Source organism: Grus americana, chromosome 20 (genome assembly GCF_028858705.1).
Source record: "Grus americana isolate bGruAme1 chromosome 20, bGruAme1.mat, whole genome shotgun sequence".
Lineage (NCBI taxonomy): Eukaryota > Metazoa > Chordata > Aves > Gruiformes > Gruidae > Grus > Grus americana.
In genome coordinates this window covers 8,995,560-9,016,506 of record NC_072871.1, presented here as the reverse complement: position 1 = coordinate 9,016,506, position 20,947 = coordinate 8,995,560, and the positions used below count along the sequence as shown (strand labels likewise).

The following is a 20,947-nucleotide window of genomic DNA, read 5'->3' as shown; positions in this document are numbered from 1 at the left end:
CCCTCCCCCGCGCCGCCCCCCGCGCCGTGTCCTGCCCTTGCCTCCTGCCCGCAGTGCCCGGTGCAGTGGGAGGAGCGGTGCCCGGCGCCCGCCTCTCCTCAGGGGCGCGCAGGGAGGGCTGTCTGCGGCCCCGACCCCTCCCCGCCGCCGGCCCCGCCGCTCGCCCGCCTCACCCCGCTCGCCGCCGGCCCCGGCGCAGCCGCCCGGCCCCGTCCCGGCTCCGTGGCCCCGTCCGGCTCCTCCGGCTCCGCAGCGGCGAGCGGGGCTCCGGCACGTGACAGCGCCCGGCGCCCCCATAGGCTGGGGCTGCCGGGCAACGTGAGCCCGCCCCCTCCCTGCACCTGAGAGGGAGCCTTACGCCAACTGCGTAGGGGGATGCCGGGCGGCCGCGCCAATTCCGTAGTGGCGCGGAACCGGCCGTTTCCTCCCTCCTCGCGGCAGGCCAGCGCAGCCTTACGGAATTGACGTACAGCTTCTCGGCTCGGCCCGTCCGGTTTCCTACCTGGGGCCGCTACTCCTTGCGTAAACTGCGTAATCCTACCCGCCACCCGGGCAGAGGGCTTTCTGCCGTCCGGAGAGCTCCTGTAGCTACGTGGGTTAGGAGCGGCCGAGCCTGCAACAGGGAACGTCACTTACGTAAAGCCCCTCAAAGAGGTTAGTGTTTCTTACGGATTCTCCGTAATGTCGTCAACGCGAGCGCTGCACCTGAGAGGGCTCTCGTTGCGCAAATGCCGTAGGTGCTAGCGTGTCGGGCGCAGAGTGCGTAAGCGGCGCGGTAGGGTCCTCCCCATCCCTGGCCGAGGGGCGGCCGGGCCTGGCGGCGCGGCGGGAAGCAGGTGTGTGTGTGTGTGTGTGTGTGTGTGTAGGATCGGCCCTGCCCCGTCTCCGCTCAGGGCGGGGAGGAGCCGCCGCGCCGGGACACCTCGGCGGAGACTGGGCGTGTGCTTTCACCGTCACCGGCCCCGCTTGCAGCGGCCCAGGGCCGTGGGTGTAAATACTCACCACAGGCAGACCCATCCACGCCGGCCGAAGGGGCAGGGAGGCGCTGACGGGGCCTGGCCGCTGGGCCTGGAGTGCAGCCCGCGGGCCTGAGGGAGGGATGGGGCAAGGCCGACGGGAGGGGGCGAAGGTAGGGCTGAGGTGTGAGGCAGGGCCGTGGCACCCCTCACCCAGGCAGTGCACGTCTTTGGTGGATTTTATATCCCACTACCAAATCTGAAGCAGTGCGAGAGCAGTTTCCTAAATTGAGCTGAGAAGTAGTGTTTCCATGTGAGTAGTTGTTCTCCCTATGGAATCCACAGTGGTTGTCCGAGGACGTTAAAATCAAGGCAACTTTGTGGTGTGTTTAGGCAGGTCGGGCTGCACAGAGAATACGGCGTTCAGTGATCGCCATCTTTCTCTTCCAGAAGTCAAGACAAATAGATTCAAGTTAGCTTTCACCTGCCTTGCAATAATTCTTCCTAATCCCAGATATCTGACTGTTCCAGAGCAAATGGGCACTACAGTGAAGTTGAAGAGAAAACTCCAAGTACTATTGTTCATCAGACTCTTCATCAGAGAAGTGCTAGCATGCCAGAGCCTGTAGGTACGAGGAGGGGGTTTGAATCTGGTGGGTTTTTTTTTTCCTTTGGATGTGCATTTCATAGAACCTTTATGGTTTTGCTTCAACATTCAAATGGCTGATATCTTCACATGAGTGCTTCAAAATTTCTTCTGGGTTTTCTAGGTTAAGTGCCTTTTCAAACTCAGCTTTCAACACATAAGTCCATGGCAATCGTATTTAATATCACTTTTTACACTTTTCAAAACTTAATTTTATATAGGCTGTAAAGATTAAAGACAGTTGTCTGGGGAGCTCTGTGCCAAAGTAATCGGTACACAACATGCTGTGCTGAAGCAGCCTATGAGGGAGCGTTGGCAAAAGGCAGTAGGATCAGGAGATTTGCAGTGCTGAAGTGAAACAGTAACTTTCATTCAAAAGAGTGATTTGCAGCATTAGAGTGAAAGTAGAAAACACGTGTGCATTAATAACTTTACATGCAGTGAGAGGTCCAGCTTGTTCGAATTAAACTTAGATTTTGTATACTACTTCGCAAGCCTGTGCCTGAAGCGTCACCCTAGTTGTAGACATAGCTCTACTTTTGTAACAAACTTTTATCTCATGATGTTTAAGGATTGAAAGGAGAAACAAATCCGAGGAATCTCAGTTACTGTTTTCAAGTCTAGAGTCAAGGTTTTCAAAGCAATGAATGAGTTTTAGCTAAATCTCCAGTGTGGCCTTAAAATATTAGTGTAGGCCTTGAGAAGGGGCGAGAAGATAATAGCTAGAAAATCAAGGACTGGTCCAAGGACTTAATGTGAGAACATTTTTATTTGAAATTGATTGCAGCAAATAGAGACACGGTACAAATATAAGCCCAAACGAAGGCTGCTGGAGGAGACAGCAGACTGGGAAGGGGCAGCTGTGAAAAAGTGGTGGCTGTGCAGCGAAGCTGGAACTGTATTAAGGAGAGAAAAATCTGCAAGAGATGATATCTCAGATAGTGAAGCTTTTGCAGAGGCAGAAGAAAGATCTTTTCAGCTGTGGTCTGAGTGAAATCTTGAATTTTTCTGTTGTGTTCTCCCTTGGGCTAATGATTTGCCAAGGGCAAAAACACAGAGGAAAGGGGATTGATGGATTAATTTAGAATACAGGGGATTGGAAGAGCTTTGGCGCTGCAGTACAAGGATATAAATTTAACAAGGAAAAGAACATCTGAGGTTTGGAAAAAAAGTTAACATCTGTCTTTAGGCTTCACAGCATAAAAAGGAAGAAAATTGAATTTATATCTCTAAGTATACTCAGTAAGAGATGGGGACTTGAATTGTCCCAAAAGCAACCTGCAAGTTAAAGTAATTAACAATAATTACACTCTTTCTTGGGACAAAATACTGGCATAGGAAGATATTTTTTAAAAATATATAACTATGATGGAAATAACGTGTTTCCTGCAGATCTTTTTATAGAAATATTTAAGACATTGTCATGTATTATTGAATGTTACCAACATCCCCTAGACAAGTAGAGGAATCACAAAGGCTGAGAGATGCAGAGACTAAGTTAGGTGAAACACTTTGTTGGAGGTCACACATACAAGTAGCATAGTCTGGATTAGAATTCCAAGGCTTGTGCTCATTCCAGTAGGCTTCCTCACAATTGTGAGCAGAAGCAAATCTAAAGGGTGATAGTATCTTTGAAAATACAAAGTATATGTCATTAGCATGTAACTTGAATTTTTTAAGTTTTGGTTTGGGTTTTTTTTTTTAAAGAAGTTGATGATCTAAATGATTCTGGCAAATCTAAACTTTCAGGAAAAGTGAGTGTGGAAAGGGAACTCATAGTTAACTTATGAATACTGCATAGTGGTGTGTCCTGCCTCTTTGTGTCTCCTGACTGGCCAGTTTAGGTTAGGATGATCTGATTTTTAAGTACTATGTAGGTTTTGTGCTGTAACAAGTGTATATAATGGAATAAAACCAATCATACAAGAACAGTATACAGATCTGAGATATTAATGCAAAGAACAGTCATGGTGACTGAAGTCTTCTAAGACTCTTTCACTGATGTTTAGTGACACAACGAATGTAGAATTAGTTTGTAAAAAAAAAAAAAAACCAAAACAAACCAACCTGTTCCTGGACTGATTTTCCTGCTTGTGGATCTCATACCTGATTATGCCGTATTCTATAAATGTGAAAAGAATTTTCATTACCAGTATTAAATAAAAAATAGAGGCAAGGCAGGAGCTAGGATATATGACCTGTGAAAACAGTTTTCCTGCTTTGGTCCCGGGGACCAAAAAAGCAGAGTAAAACAGAGAAACCCTTTAAAAAAAGTTCTTGATAGCTACCAATTTTAAGCATGGAGTAAACTAGGCACTGAAATCTGCAGTGAGGCAGCCCCATGGGATGGTATACTTGGATGATCTAGCATCAGCTACAAATACTACATTAAGGACTAAATGGCTATTAGCTATAGTAAAGGGAAAAATCCTAAGTGAGCAAGGATGAAATGTAACCTATCAAATTTCAAGTGTTTGGTATTGTTTACGGACAAATGGGAATGTTCACTTAGTGCCTGGAGGAAGAGGTATTTTTCTCTTGTTATAACTCAGAAAAGAAATCTCTGTTAGAGACTTACCATTGTCCAGTGACCCAGTTCTTTACAGGTTTGAAATTCTGCCTTTAGACATGTATTAAAGTTAATGGGATTTGTGCAAAGGTATCTGAGGACAGACTTTGAATTGGAAAAAATAACTCTGTGTGAGGCATGTATTTTAAAAAATCTTCATAGTAAAAGCTATCTTTACATGTGAAATTAGTCTCATAAGCTTCACAAGAACTTATAAATAACAAAAAATTGGAGAATTTGAAAAGGAACTTATTTGACTTTACATCTTCTTAATAAACAAATAATTGCATGTGCTTAACTTTAATTTCAATAGGACTAATCAGACATTTAATGTGGCTGTTTGCATGCTTTGAAGTTTGGCAGCGTTTGAATACTTTCCACACAGGAGGCTTGGATTTAAAAAGGTGATAAGCTAAGATGATGACTTGCAAGTGTGAAGTGTTTTGAAGAAAATCTTGAAGTTTGACAAAGCAGCTCATCTTTACTGACAAGAATGAAGTCGGAAACAATTCCACACAACGTAAAGCAGTGTCCAGAGCCACTCTTCTGTCTTGCTGTATTTGCTTGTGTGGAGACAAGTCATGAGACGAGAAGGGGGAGGTAGAATGCCAAAGGGTACAGAAAACAAAATGGAAAGTCATGATGTCATCTGGCTTCTACGAAAAAAACCCAACAACATAGAGAGCAGAAGGTGAAAGTTAAAAGGTTATAATATAAGCAGCGTAAAAATAGATGTTGTGCGGATTAAAGCTACATTCAGAAAGGGTAAACATTTTTTTTAAAAATCCCCTTTGCGGAGTGACTGTGCAAGTATTAAAACCCAGAGTCAATAAAACTATTTCTGCAAATCTGCATTAAAATCAAAGACTAAACATCTGAGTAGTCAATTGCTGGGAGTGGTCTGGATGTGCAGGAAGGGAAATCAACAGTGAAAACTTGGCAGATTTTAATTGGATCTGTTTCTCTGCAGGATGTGGGCAGAAGATTCACAGTGGGGGGAAAAGAAACATGAGATGTTATCAGTACTAGAATAGACTTTGCTAGGGTAGATAAGCATTGCTTGTGGTAGGTGTAACTGTGTGTGGGTATTGATTCTGAAAGCATATCCAGGTGTTAACCGAGCAACTCTCCTTACACCCTGTTTATGATGGGACTGATGTGGCTTAAGCCTGGGTTCTCACCACATAGCTGGGAGTGTGAGTACTGTTGAGTTTTACTTCAACATGGGCTCTAACGTATCTGTTTCCTAGGGAGGATCCTGCTGAAGTTAACTGAGTTCATGTTTGGTAGTTCTTGAACGCCATCTCACTGTTCCTCGAGTATCCCATGTTGTTCCCAGGTGTCAGAATTTACCTTGTTCTGCGTATACTTGATCCTTTTATTGTTTAATTTCATTCCATTCTGCCTTCATTTTTGTTTGGCCCACAGCCACTAGATGGTTAGTCTGTGGCATAATGTACCAAAGAGTTTTGTTCTGAAAAATGCTTACAAGATCTGTATTCATTTTTTTAAAAGGTATATCTCAGGCATAAAAGGGGGAGAATCAAGCAGATGACTATCCAGCATAAAGGGTACTTAAAAATCTAGAATCTGTGCTGCAAAACAAAAGATGACATGCATAAATCTGGCAGTTCTTTGTGTACCTAACTCATAGGAGTTTTACAGAGTAGTTGCTAATATCTGGTGCAATCCTGAATGATAATTGTTTGACTTTCAACTGGAGCAAAGGAGGTAAAATGGTGCTGGAGGAAAATTAGACACTAGAAGAGGAGGAATCACACCATGAAATGTACCACAGTGTTCTTCAAGTCCCAGAGCAGGCTCTGTGGGGTAACATTTCAGAGATCTTTTTAGTGATAGGGATGAGGATCAGCTTGAAAAGCAAGCAGAACTGGAACCAAGTAAGTGGGAAATACTTTCAAGTTATTACTAATGCAATTATTAGAGAGGCTACTGCATACACTGTGGTGGATTTAGCTTCAAATAAGAACAGAAGTTATGCCATGTGTGATTGATTCCAGGTTGGGTTACAATTTAGAAGTGCAATTAGTGAGTCATTTGCTACTTTATATCAATTATTAAAACCAACAAAGGTCTAGGTTAAAAAAAAAAGAGTGCATATCTCAATATGTGCTGCTGTACTTGTTAATCTTTTGATTTCACATTTTTATTTGATGTGTCTTAGCTTTGCTGAGTGTCATGGTACAGAGTGTTCCTTATATGAGCAAGTGAATTGCCATAAAGCGTACCAGCACTCAGCATTACAATCCCTTTGGTATGACCCTGTCTCTGCATCCCTTCCTTCCTTTGTTTGGCTAGAACTAGCCTAAGTGAAGTTGCCAGCAGCTTCCTGACTGTTGGTTTGCAACTGTCCTCCCTAGAGAAGCCTGGACTGAATGAACAGACATCCAAATTAGGATTGAACTTCACAGAGGTATCCACAGTTTTCAGCCTTAATACGTTACAATACACATTTGAGATTTGATCCTGTGATTGCTTAATCCTCACAATGATTGTGGTTGATGTGGTTAGCACTTATGTATTGCTGGGATTGCAGACATGATGAACCGATCTGGTAATCAGCTGTTTCTTCCATTGTGTGGATAGGATATAATGCATGTTTATCTCATATCGATATGAGATAAATATTTTCTTATATATCAGTGGCAAGTAGATAAGTATTTGGGGGAATATTAACGTCCTTTCTAGAAAAACGATGATACAGTTTTAAGGGTGGTTGTTTTAGGGAAGAGTATGACTGGACCAGATAAGGGAAGACAGTAGTTCAGTGCAGGCCCTTAGACAGATTTATTAGGGTGGTTTTTTTCCTTTTCCTTTGAAGTTTAGGGTTGAAAACCTGCCATCATTCCAAAGTAGAAACAACTTGGGTGGCCTTTTTATCACTAATAGGCAGAGTAACTAGGCAGGACTGTGACTCCACTGAAAAGAGGCTCTGTCATACAAGAGGTTTTCCAGGTCAAGATTAAAAGCAAAATATCTCTCATCACATGAGTCTTTGTACTGTGTCCGTATTTTCTAAATGCTTTTGGCTTATCTTTAATGTTTATGCTGCTATCAAAAATAAACCCAGCTTCCATCTCTGCGGGTGTTGTATTTAACATCAACAGTGAATAGGCTTTTTTATTCCTAAATGCTAATTTTCTTTCTGTTTTCAATCTGTTTCTGGTACAAAAAGTTTTTGTTTTCAGTGGTGTGTTGTTGGGTTTTTTCTCTTTTTTTTTTTAACTGCATGTTTTCTCCTTCCCATATCTGGTTTTATCTATGGTGATCTGTATTTTTTTGATGGAAGCACTAGCTGAGTGTCTATCAATGACCCTGAAGCCTAGAACTTGAGTCAGAGTTTATCTGAGTGCAGCTGGCAGTACAGTCATAATAATAATAGCTTTTTTTAAAAAAAGCTTTACCAAGATTCATTTTCATCAACAGAAAGTGCAGAACTCTTGGGAAAAATAGTAATTGTTAGATAGAAATAAAACGCTTTGAACTGTGGTCAGAAATCTGGTCTAAAAATCTTTCTATAATGAGAATATTGGTTATAATGAAGTAGTTTTATAACCTCATTAAAAATTTTGTGAGACTACAGCCAGAATTCAGTGGTATTTGGAAAGTGTTCACAATCTTGGGATAAAATACTGACCTTGTTCAAAGTGGTGTGAGTGTTTCCTGAATGTATTGGTACCCAAACCCAGTATCACAACATCACAAGAGCAGTTTTTAATTCTGATGTCTATTCGTCTCAAAGTAGTTGAAATTCTAGAACAAACAGACATGGTCCAGTATGCTAAAACCTAGATCTGACAAATAGGTGCTGGCATGTCCCTCTAACCGGAATCACAGTAGAAGACTTACTCTTTGAAATCTGTTTTATCTCTTTTGTGATTGTGTGCTGTGTTCCTTACATTGCATAAACTACAAGTAACCTTTCAATATTTGAGACTCTTTACTCCATGTACCCATTATGCTACTGCTTAACTAGCTAATATTGTCATATAAAGTGATACATGGGAAACAGATCTGCAACAGACAGAGGTCATATTCCAGACATTAGGCATGTACCGCAAAATTTCATAAACTTTGATATGCCAAGACACTATCTAAACGTAGGAGACTTAGTAGCTGGAGATTTCAGTAAGTCATGACTAGCAAATGAGTCGTGTGCTGCTGAAACACTGTGAAAGATTTGAATGTCTGTGTCATATGAGGCACTATTTCAGTCTATGTACCTATCAAATTTAAAGTATATCAGATTTCCCCTTTAAGGGAAAATTGAGCTCAATCTGTAATGATGGTCCCCTGGACAGCCCAAGAGTTTGGTAGAATAGTTATCCTTGGATGACCACACACTAGGAGAGAATCTTCCAGGGTTTACTTGCCCAAGTGCAAGTCTGAAATGGTCAGATTAGGTCGGTGGTTTCAGAAGACTGTGATCAGGTATAATTTAGAGAGTCTTTCAACCAAATATGGTAAGGAAGGTAACAAACTTTATTCCCATAATCCATTTTAAGGAAGCAGGAGCCTATACAGATCTGGAGGGTGGAGCCATTCTGTAATACATAGGGGTCAGTAGGCATCTAGAAATGAATGAATGAAATGTTTGAAAATCTAGAAGACTGATCTCCCTGCCAAGACTGAAGGAGCTGAAGGTTGGAGGCCTCCTCGAGGAGAGACAGTAAAGGATTTTAAAGTAAGGCAACAAGCAGTCTCTATAATGGGGTAAGGCAGGGCACAGGTGCCTACTCTGGGTATGACAGTATACTGTGCTGGAGTAGGGTAAATGTGACAACATAGATTAAACCTGAGACATTTGAACAGAAATGTACCTGTATTTTTGGGAGAGTCTATTTTACATACATTTTCTCATGTCTAGTGTAACACCTCTATGAGTGTAGAAATACCTCATTCTGTGTGTTGTCTTTGCTTCATACCTTAGATTAGAAGGTTCCCTTTGAATTTTTGATCTAAATTCACTTGCATTAGGAGTGGGAAGTTTAAGGCTGTTAATGTATCTTGTGGTGGGTTTTTTTAATTAGCCTGCCAAATAATTTTAATGCAAGTATGTATTGTTATCCTGTTTTGCTTTCCTATTACAGATTGCTTTTCAGCAGTTCTGCTTCTTATGCTTTGGTGTGCAGCCTTTCTATCATTTAACTCAACAAATAAATGTAAAAATTCTATTAAATGCAGGTGTTCAGAGCTATGACTTTTTATCCCACTTGCTGTTTGATGACCTAAATGATTTCAGCTCTTCTAATTACTTATTTAAGGACTATTGATCTCTCAGGTTTCTTCTGGGAGGCCTTACGGAATAGTGTATCACACAAATAGCATTATAGTTGGCTGCAAATTAAGGCAAGCAGACAGACTGTTGTAACATTGTAGTAACCAGGCAGGTGGCTTATTTTAGGCTAAGTTCTATGTGAAATATTTATGTACTGATTTAAATACTAAAGAGCTGGATTCATGCAGTGCTGAGAACACAGCTATATGTCAGTCAGCAGTTGAATCTTCCTAGGGTAAAGTCCCATAATTATGTTCTAAAGACATTCAGCAGTTAGGGCCCTTTGCTAGGAACCACAGAGGTCTGAGTCACTGTCCTTGGCTTTCCATTCCTGGAGTGCTAGTGTAGTCACAGGAGAAAGATAACAAGATGACTGTGAAATTTAGTACATGCAGAGGTGTTGTAGCATTGAGAATTAACATGTGATCATCATCATTCATTATGTTTGCTGATAAGTTTTTCAGGATAGCACTTAAAATGCTCATATTTAAAATTAAAAAACCCTTAATATATGTGGTTCTGTGGGGCTGACCTTTGAAATTTTCTTGTTCCATGTTCCAAAGTCTTCTGTGTTTTATGTCATCAGTCAGCTTTTGCAGATAGTGCTGTGTGACCCCCATCAAATCTCTAATAAGGTGCTGTGAAACAATTTTACTGAGACTGAGCATTGGGATGTTCCTGCTGACTTGCAAATAGGTCCTCTTTCATTGACAAGAGACAAGTGGCTAATTTGTTTTGTTTCTAAACACCATGAGGGTCACTGGGAATGGGGCTGAAGTATATAAATAAGTGCTCCTGATGTCTCTTGGGGGGAGACTTTCTTCTGAAATTCTGTTTACATCATGTCATCTAATGGACAAGTCTCTTATGTTTTGATTTGCCTTTTACTTTGGCATAGAAGCACAAGCCAGACAAATTGCGTAGCAGTAGCTTTTGGTAGATGCAGAGACGGCACCTAACTATTGTAATTCCAAATTCTCTATGTTAGTCTTCCCTGTGAAAGAGAAGATAGAGATTGCAGCGTGTGCAAGAACTGTGTCTGAAGTGGATTGGAAACAGCTGTGCATCATTGGGGACAGTAGAGGGTAGACATTGCTGCTTCTCTGGAGGTGTCAGGAAGGAAGGACACTGTCCTCTCTGGTAGCTTGTGTGGTAGTTCAGATATGGAACTGGAAGTTAAAGTACTGGGGCTATTATCCTTCTTTGTCACTGTAGTTTGGTTTGTAACACAAGTAAAGTCTCCAAGTTCTGTGTTTTGGTTCATCCTGTCTATGAAATGGGGGATAGTGGTGATCTACTGAGGGTTATGGAGTTTGCTTAAAAATGCTTGCTGTACCTCTTTGGATAACATATTCCAAACCAGTCCATGTCACAGAGAAGAATAATGATCTACCTAGTTTCAAGACTTCATTACTGCTGGTACAAACTAGTTTCTATTTTTGGTTTTTAGTTTGTTGTTTGGGTTTTTTTTTTCCTCCTTTAAGGAATTCTACCCTCTGTACTGCATTTCCCTTTCAAAGAAAAGAAACGTGCTTTTCTAAGGTATGTTGAAGATGGTAGGTGTTTTGATCATGCTTAAATGTTACTGATGATGTTTCCCTTCCTTTGCTAATAAAAGCAATTTATTTATTAATTTATTTTGCATATTCCCAATTAGTCTTTACAGACAAACTTTCCCAACTTTGACAAGTGATTAAATAGGGTATGTGAAGAGTATGTTAAAGGATAGTTTCCTATGGGGCACTTCAGTCAGAAGAGTACTAACGAACATTCATAGTTTATATGTTTGAAGCCAGCATGGTGTATTTGTTGTAGATACACTTTAGTGTAAAAAGGTTTCATTGTGTGCAAAATTAAAGTGTTTTTGAATTATTGGAAAATTTTAAATGTGCGAGTCAAAGGAAAAAGCATGTTTTCCTGTTTCCTTTCAGTTCTGCTGCATTGTGCATCTTGCAGTTAGTAACCAACCTGCGTATCAGCACTCCCTCTGGATAACAATCTTCCAGGCTTATGCTGCTTGTACCCCGAAGCACAGCTGCTCTTCCCAAGGGACAGGCAGAATGCAGTCAACGCTGCTTCTCTATTCTGTACTCACTAATTGATCTCTGGCTTGGTGACTTCCAGCAAGGTCACAGAATTGGCAGCTACAAAAACAGTGTTCTGTGGAAAATTTAAAGGGGAAGAGTAGAAGTACATAGCATGGGATGTTCTGGGGGGTTTTTTTACATTCATAAATGTTTTTATTTGGCAGATCTTTTATTTTGCTTCTGCAGAAATCTGAAACTTGGAAAGAACTGGTACCAGAAGTTTGTCCCTCGTGACCTGTTCCTTCAGTTTGTGAGTAGTGCTGTATGCTGAAAATCGTTCTGTTCTCTCTTTTTAATTCTACTTCTGTCTCTATTATAACAGGGCATCAGCATTCTAATTATAGTTCAGATCTTGTAAAGGCAAAATGATTTCTAAGCAAGTATAGTGTGATCTTCTCAAATTTCTTTCTTTGCAGAAGGCTTGTCGTGCTGGCCTTGAAAGGCATCCATGTGTGTTTTTTGCAAAAGGGCTTGAAATCATAAATGCTTCTTTCTCAGAACTGAGACTCTGATTAATTCAGGCACTTTATTATTTGAAAAGTGATGGAAATTTGGGGTTAAAAAACCCCAACAACAAACAAACCAAAACTGTCAGTCTCCAAATGTCATGGTCTGTGTTGCTCATTACACACTATGCAAGCAGCGCTCACTGTCTTTGTCATTGTTACAGTAATGCCCTTTTTATAATGCTCTGAATGCTGGCGGCTTTGCTCAGCAGGTAGCATTACAATGAGCATGGCCTCTGTTCCAGGGCCACATGCTGGCTGTTACGCTATTCTAGTTGAGCCACTCTAAGGATATTTACATGCTTTTTTTAAAGCCATGTAGCATGCTTCGTGTGTCTAGTCGAGCAAAAACATGTGAAAACTACAAATAAAAAATGCATTAGCAAAGCTTAAGTGCTTAAATACTTGAAAAGCAGAAGAGTCTACAGGGTTTGAATAAAGGAAATGGTCCAAACTGCATGAATGTGTCCTGGTTTCAGATGAGATCCTTGAACGGATGCAAAGGTCAATGCTGTTGTCATCATTACTTAAGAGCCTGGATACCCTGATGCTAAGAGCTATACAAATAGTTGATAAAAATTATAAAACATTTGCTTCCTATGAAATCCTGCATGCAAGTTTTTGTTCTTACCTGAACTTTTCCAAAAGAAGGATTTGTAGGAATTTGGCAAATCCCAGGTTTATCACATTGAATTTGTACATTCATATTTTTCCAGACTTTGTGCCCAATAATGAAGCAAAAGAGAAAGGTGCACTTTCTAACTCATGCAGTACTTGAGGCACCAAATATGTAATGTACAATTCTAGAACTAGACAGTTTCAGGAAATAGAGGAGTACGCATATGGAATGGGAAACAAATATAAATAGGTCTAGGTATGATAAAGGGATACCAGTTATGATCACTCCTCACCTATACTGAAATAAGAGGCAGATGGAGATTTCAGAATTCTAACAGCTGTTACTTGGATTTGGAAAATATTAATGTACTGGATGAAAAAATAATATTCTAAGTGATATAATTCTGAATTAAGTTTGGTAGATGGTATATTCAGTCTCTGCAGTAACTACTTATGCTGGGAATTTGTAAATTATGTTAAATAGTTGGTTTCACTCTTACACAGTTACTGCCTGCTCTGATTTTAACCCATATTTGTTTCTTCATGGAAAGTTAATACATCTTCAGTAGCAGTAGTAATTATTCTAGATCCTGAAAGTTACCACTACTGAAACATCTTGGTGTATTTATGCTTACTCTCTGTGGTTCATGTAGAGTGTCAGAAGAGGTCCAAAATATTTGGATAAATGTATACTTTGTAAATAGAGCACTCCTATTTGATGAAATGCAGCTGGTAGACATGGAGCCAACTAGGCTAACCTGGTAAATTGGCTAGATGAGTTTCAGTTATTTGAAGTTTTATGAAATGGTTTATACTAAGATGATCTTTAATTAATGTCAGTGTTTCTAGATTAGAGTTTTCTTATGTGGACAAAACAGTTGTTATTAGGTGAAATTATCATTATTTGGAGGGTTTGTGATACTTATTTCTGAGGTTAAATGCCTGTGGTTCATAAACTCTGTCCTGAACTTCAACTTGTAGAGTCTGTCAGAAAAAAACAGTTGATAAAAGTTCCTTGTCCTTAAAGAGGCTTTTTCCTAATCCTGCTTTACTACTGTTATATAATTGGAAGCATTCTGGCTTGGAGCATGTCAGCGGTGATGTTCTGCGATTTTGTGTGTAACTTACTCTGAATGGCATTATGGAGTTGGAGGCTTGGGTAGAGAGAAGTAAAGGCTGGGTACCAAATTTGTAGGGAGCAGAAAGAGTCTGTATGCCCAAGGTTAGGCATAAACTTAGCTCACAGTGTTCAGCTCAATCCTATAGTAAAAGTCCTGCAAATGTGAAATTGTCAGTTCCCTTTATTTATAGACCAAATGAATAGTTATTGCTGTGTGTATTTATGAGGTTCACAGTGTCATAAAGCTTCTCAAAAGACTGTGAAACAAGAAGTGGAGAGCATAGATACAGAAAGGGGAGCATTATGTAAATTTGCATAGGTCCCCTTGGCTTGATTTAAGATTTTTCTGGGGGCTAGACCTTGCAGCTTGCTCCTGTGTTGGGCAAAGCTGCTGAAGTCATGGGGCTGCCACTCTCATGGGATGGAAGGCTGTGGCCATAGAATAAGAGCCATTGAGCATCTTGAAGGAATAAAATAATGCACCTTCCTCAGAAGTGGAATGATAAGCAAAGTCTCATGAAGGAGACATTCAGAAGCATCTGTTTGTAGAATATTGTTTATTCATGTTGCGAACCAAATCACAGTAAGTAACGTGTACAGTGTTTATAGTTGCTCTCAATAAGCTAGTAATTGAATTATCAGCTAAAGACTTAAAGATTAGACACAAACTCTTTGGAAGAGGGGTGTAGCAGGAAGCCTAATTTGATTATTGCAGCAAATCCATTTTCTGTTCATTGTGAGTTGAAGCAAATAGTTTGATGGTTCAGAACTTCTTATGCTCTTTCTGTTACAAAGATAGCTGCTGGTGTTTGAGGTTTTAACTCGTGTGAGACCTGATACCACAGAGAGGAAACAGAAAATGAATGTGTTAAATCATTGTGAACCCCCAAGCTAATGAATTGATTTGATACTGTTTATTCTACTAGAACTCAAAGTGATTAATTGAATAACTGTTTAAGTTTGAATCTGTAATTTGTCTATAAATATGTATAGTAATTAATGAGGAGGCAAGAAATAATCTTGAGAGTCACCTTGAGCAGAGAATAAGCATGCATGATGCATTCTTGGGAACCAGAAATGTAATTATGGTATCTAACCTCTGCCACCAAGTGGCAGTTAGATTTCACTGCCTATCGTTGGCACCATCCGGAGGAGATCTGACTGCAAAGCTGCACTGCTAATCAGCAGGCCAACATTGTCCCTGTTTCAAGGGAAGGTCATTGTGCCTAAGGGAAAGACAAAAGCACAAATATTCTTTATGCAAAAGTAGACCTGGAGTTTCAGAAGTTTTCCCAGCACAGAGCAAATGTCAGCTTGCATGTGTGACTCTGTATCTGAAGTTGAAAGTTACTGTTCTCTACTTGAAACTTGGCTTCAGGGAGCAGTGTTCAGGATTTTGTCCAGTGCAAGGTACAGACCTAGTCTAAAGAGGTGGCAGGGTGGAGGTGGAAGAATGTTTCTTGTTGGTGTCTGACTATTGAAATGGATAAGGACAGACCAACCTGTAAAACTGTCTCAGAGGTTTAATCGTTTATCTACTACCACTTCTTTAAAAAGTCTGTACTCCTTAGTCACATGGGACAGCTTCTTGCACAGAGATTGGGTGTGCAGATTCTCTGGGAATTACAGGATTCCATAAACTGGAGCAAACTTGTAGGGCACATTCATGCCTTATTCTATGTTAGGAAATACTACTGCACAGTGCTGCTTCCTTCCACCAGATTTCCTGGTGTTCCAGACATAATTCAAGTGCAATGCATAATTACAGGACTATAAAGCCACGCTTACTGTCATATATTCAAATTACTTGGTGAGCAAGAGATGGTGTTTGCCTTGTTTGTGCTTTTGCTTTGCCTTTTTCTATAGTTTGTTGAAACATTGGGGACCACAGCCTGATTAGCCAGAGACTATTGAGAACTCTACCAAATGCTAATCAGTACTGATTGTCAGGATTAGTGTTATATTAGAAAAAAGTATAACTATAAAACAAAGTCTAATTAATTTGCAGTTGATACTAGAATATATTAGTGTGTTCTGCAGATATTCAATTCCTCTTGTTAGCAACATCTTTGTAAAGTATAGCCTTTTCAAAGGGAAAAAAACCCCTAACTTGTTTTCAGCTTGAAGCATACAGATCTCACAGTAACAATAAAAAGACTTTGCATTGAATTGCCTAGACTAGCACACTTCCTAGGAATAATATCAGTGCAGCAAACAAGTGTGTATAACATCTGTTTTCTCATACAGGTCTACAACAAAGACTGGCTTACACATGGAATAAAAAGGGAAAAAAAAATTAGTCTTACATCTTGAACTTTCTCACTGTTCTGTTCTGGATTTCTTTTCTTTAGAGCAATAGTTTGTGACTGGATCACATGATAGTATTTCCAGTGCTATAATGAGCTCTATGTGGAAAGCATTTCTTAGGTGCCCTGGGTCTTTTTGTTTAAAACGTTGGACGACTAACATTTTATATATTTAATCACCATCAAGCAGAGTGTTTGGATACAAGCTATTTAGAGCAACTGTCTGTGCTATTGCAATACACTCAGGGCCCTGAGGGAGACCTATGAACAGAAAGAAGTCTTGGATTTCTTTGAGCAATTCAGTGTTGCCAAATACTTTGTTTTGTTATGGCTGCTGGGTTATGGGATGGAGAAGTATTGGGAAGATCTGTTCCGAGAATGTTGTGTTAATAAAGATCCGTTCAGATATTCAGGAAGGTATTCGGGAAAATGCTGCTTCTCTCAGCTCTGAGCACCAGAACTGTGAAGAAAACATAACTTACATTGAGCATGAAGTAGAAATTAATATCTGAAACTTCCTTCAAAAACAGAATTGAAAACTAATGTCCTTTTACAGCTCATGGCAGAAAGATCCTCTTTACTTGAACAAGTTACCACTTACAGTAAGTTTAATAAAGGACCTCCTGGCAAAAAAGGCTAAATTGTAACATCTCCAGACCTTCTTTTTATAGATAAAATAGTGTGTCCTTCAAAATCCATACTGCTCAGTTAAACCTTGCTACTGTGTTTTGTGATGGGGATACATAGTCTTTGATAGTCCACATTAAGCCTTTTTCATTATATGTTGATAACATTTAGTGCCTTCCACTCTATGGGATGTTTTCTCTTCTGTTCTTTCTACCTTTCCCTCCCCCCCACTTGTGGGTGGAAACAACCAACCAAAAGCATTACTCTGTTACTTGACACCTCTCAAGAGCTCCGCTACTCAGAATTTACACGAATACTCCTGTAAACAGTATCATGCCAGGTTGATTACAACACCAAGCTATAGCTCTGGTGTACAGGCTGCTGTTGTACTGCACACAGTTGTCGGCCTGCCCAGCTCTGTGACTCGCCTTGCTTTATGGTGTGGATAACCAGACCATCCTTGGGGACCTCCTGTCTCTGAGGTTAAGTACCTATCCTTATCCCACTGCTTATCCCAACCTGTAGTGATTGAGGCATTTTTCTGACAGGTCATTACGAATAGGATTTCACAGCATGATAATCTCCAGCAGAGGGACTCTCACTTTATTCTTTTTTTCTTTTTCACACTTTCCTTGTGACACCTCCTTCTGTTTGCTGTTCTGTGCTTGTATCGTTGCTGTGAAAAAATAAAATGCAATCACATCTTTCCTTCTCTCTAAAGACAGAAAAGATGACATAAAAGTTTCCTCAAAGCTTGCAACATCTAGTGTTTTTAACTCATTGGACAAATGCTATTCAGGACTTGCTCACTCTCTCCATAGCTTTTCTGACCTTCAGCACTCTTCCAGTCATCACAATCTGCTGAAATGTGGAAGGACTGAGCTTCCTAGCAGCATGCTCTCTGTGGGCCTGAACCAAAGCCTATTGTAATTGCTAGCTATCTTTAATTACTTCACTGGGCTTTGAGTTGGATGGTAAGTGTAGAAGACTCATGGTAACTAGCAATCTCTCTGGCTTCTTCTGGCACTTTGAGTGCTATCTGCTGTCCCATGAATAGCTCAAAATTTCTTTGTTACTTTTCTTTTAATCTTCCTATGTTAATATCTCTGCTTTATGTTCCACAAGCTGAAGCTGCAAAAAACCTCTTTGATGTGATTTCTGTGCGCCTCCACCCTTTCCCTTGCTCTCCACAGAAATTTTGTCTCCACTGGACTCCATGCAGAATGTGAGCAATCCTGGCTGGGCTTGAAACTTCAGGGGCTTACTTTTAGATGCTGAAATTACAGGTTTGTACACTCTAAACAGAAGAACTGGCTTGGCTTCCTCACACACACACAAATAAATAAATATCTAACTATATGGAGTCCCAAACCTGCTTTTGACTGGTTTCTTTTCCCTTCATCCCCACTGCTTTCTTTTCTTTTCCCTTTCACTATTGGGAGACCGAATTGTAGTCTTTATCCTGATACTGCATTAGAGAGCTAGGGAAGAAGAGTGCCATGCTTCTATGATTAATCTTTAGTGACTGAAGGTTGGGGATGACTCTAAGTACTTCTTTCCTCTGTTTTTTTTCCCTGTAAACAGTAAGTGCTGTGATGTTGCTTTTCAGGCAGGGAAGCCACTATTGCCTAGCCTTCGAACTGGGATGAATTCATCTGCTTCTCTGCTCCCTTATTGTATTTCTCCATGAACTGATACTTGCATGTTATGATACCAGCATTGTCTAATGCAGTAAAAGCCTGGAATTGGGGACATGTGCAATCTGACAAGAAAGCGTAAGCCTCCTGGTATGTTGCCATACTTCGGCCTCTACTTCTGCTTTGGGACAGTTGTCCTGTAGAGAAACAAGCTGGTTAACACTGAGAAAATGCCCAGGCTGAGTGCTTCTCTTCTGTCAGCAGATTGTTTTTCTCTTAAATGTTTGGTTTACTTTTACTTTTCATGTTTGTTTTAAATAAGATCCCTTGCAGATGAAAGGTACAGTATTCAGAAACTGAGAGACTGAAGAATGTTCAGAAGAAGCCCTCTCTATATCCCTGAATTTGTACCGCCTTTCCCTGTATCTCAATTCTTCAGCAGCAAGGACTAATCCTAATGATTCTGCACTGATGGAGAATTTTGAGTATTTATTCTGTTTTCCAAAGAGGATCCTTAAAGAGTGTGATGTGGAGTGTGGAATGTTTTTATTTTTCCTGTAGCTGCATGTAATTGTTCTTGAGCTGCCTTTTAGCTAAGCAACTCACATTAATTTAAGCACTTGCAATTGCTGAGTTGATATTCTTGATCATGTTAACAACATCTGGTTTGGGAGTTATTGCATTTGCAGTTACGCATGCAAAGCAGAGGGGGAGTACTCTCTTGTGGAACTGTGCTGATGAGTAATTGGGTAGTGGCAGTAACCTCTAACCCTGTGGAAATGCAACCACAACAGCATACCTAATCATGTACTCATCTAAGTGAGGCTGTGCGACATGAATAAAGGGTTTGTGGCAAGGGACAGGTATTTCTGTTATGTTTAACACAGGGTAGCCTACATCCTCATCCTCAAAACTTCAGTTTGCAGAAAAGTATAAATTTTTCTTGTTAGAAATGCTTTGTCCCTTATTAGCTGTGATTCTCCATGCCAGTATACATAATGACTGTTGTGCTCAACATTAGATAATGTTTTGATTTGGTTTTCTGGATGTGAATATATTTTCTTTTTCATATGATGGTGGTACAGTGGGCCACAAAGGGGAGGGGTCGTTTAGACTGAGTCAGTATATCTTTTTGCATAAATTGTCACCCAGTCGCATATGCTGTATCTGCCAATCTCATAGGCAGGGCCTTCTGGAAAGGCACTGTGTTAGGAAAGGAGGTGCCATGTTTTCTATCTGTATTACCTTGAAAGGGAGTACATTGCTATTACATTGCTATAGAGCAGTGTAATTCAGAGCATTATATGAAAAGTGTAATGGTCAGAGGAGACACAATAACAGCTCCATCAAATATTGATAAAGTAGGATTATTAATTAGAGCAGGGGTGTAGGATTAAAATGTCTCCTGAGTTTCATTCCCCATTTGACGTGAGAGTGTGGTTTTGTGGTAAGAGAGTGGGAAGCTCAGGACAACTGGAATCTTTTCTCATCTCTTCAATGTGTTTGCTTAAAGTCCTTAGTGGTTCAGTGGATATATAATACTATTGACCAGAGTTCACAGAATTATGATATGCTCCTATGGTGGCACTGCTGAGAGTGAACCATACAAGGATCTTCTGTTAGTGTAGCTTAGTCTGATTTGCAGCTCATAAAAAATGAAAAACACCTCTGAACAAGTTGACAATTTGCAGTCCTGTTGTCCTGGAGTCTTGTCTTCCTTCAAAGAACTACATGCTTTTGTGAGATGGTGAAAACACTGGATGAGAACCATGGAGCAGAGAGTCTGTGCCATTGGACTGCTTGGCCCTCTAGTGCAGAGTGGAGGATAATGTTTTGCTTTTGACGGTGTGTGTAGCGTTGAACTAAATAGATATCAAAGGAAAGAGAATGAATTTAATTTCCCTGTTACACTGCCCTTGTTTAAAAAGGAGCTTTCAAATGTCTTGCACTTGAAAAAGACACTGCAGGTTAGATATGAGATTTCCTTTTAGAACAAAGCCCTGATCTGCATTACTAATAACAGCTAAGCTCATTAAAATACAAAGAATTTGCTTTTGAATTTCTTTTGAACAGTAGCTGCTTTCTCTGCATCACTGGTGTTAGCTTTTCTTTTCCCACAGTTCTGATCCACCAGGACAGTGCAGTAAGGATTTGTTTTCCTCTTTAGCTTCTTCCTGATTCTAATATTCTACCTAGAAGAAGTGGTCGAGGCTTGTAATGTTATAATCATACAAGTTCTGTAAATTGGTTCTTCCATTCCTATTCACAAAGTGTGTATTCTTGGCATCCCTCAGTATGTGTCTGTGCAGTAGCATTTTAACATTCCCTGTGTGCCCCAAGGCTTTTTTAACTGATAAAACTCAAGTCTAAAGCATCTTCTCTTTCTCTTTTTTTTTTTTTTTCTTTCTCCCCTTTTGAGTGTTTCCCTGCTCTCTCTAGAGCCATTAGATGTTCTGACTATGCACTTCAGGAGATCAATATGCTTTTGGTATGCAGAGGCATTATAATTCTGAGACTGTACGACTAGCATGTATTCATCCTATTAACATCTGCTCAAAATTCCCAACATCCCACCA

The 20,947-nt window shown here is 40.3% G+C and overlaps 2 protein-coding genes across 18 annotated transcripts in view; one reads left to right on the top strand and one right to left on the bottom strand.

Annotated features, from left to right (window-relative positions):
* STRBP (spermatid perinuclear RNA binding protein) overlaps positions 1-637 on the bottom strand; it is a 71,588-nt gene extending 70,951 nt beyond the window's left edge. For 6 of the 10 annotated variants that reach the window (XM_054848923.1, XM_054848916.1, XM_054848918.1 and 3 more), the window contains exon 1: positions 174-289. The gene's annotated coding sequence lies outside the window, so the exon portion shown is untranslated. Of the gene's footprint in view, positions 1-173; positions 290-502 lie in introns of those variants that run through there. The other 4 variants (XM_054848917.1, XM_054848924.1, XM_054848919.1 and 1 more) reach the window with 1 other exon arrangement.
* The window catches only part of CRB2 (crumbs cell polarity complex component 2), a 73,766-nt gene continuing 53,335 nt past the window's right edge, over positions 517-20,947 (top strand). For 2 of the 8 annotated variants that reach the window (XM_054848869.1, XM_054848866.1), the window contains exons 1-4: positions 517-654; positions 1,488-1,609; positions 10,955-11,012; positions 11,744-11,807. Coding sequence is in view for 2 of the 8 variants with exons in the window: in XM_054848864.1 (XP_054704839.1) it covers positions 1,570-1,585 (16 nt within the window). In the remaining 6 variants the exon portion in view is untranslated. Of the gene's footprint in view, positions 655-748; positions 837-1,487; positions 1,610-10,954; positions 11,027-11,721; positions 11,808-20,947 lie in introns of those variants that run through there. The other 6 variants (XM_054848864.1, XM_054848868.1, XM_054848867.1 and 3 more) reach the window with 5 other exon arrangements.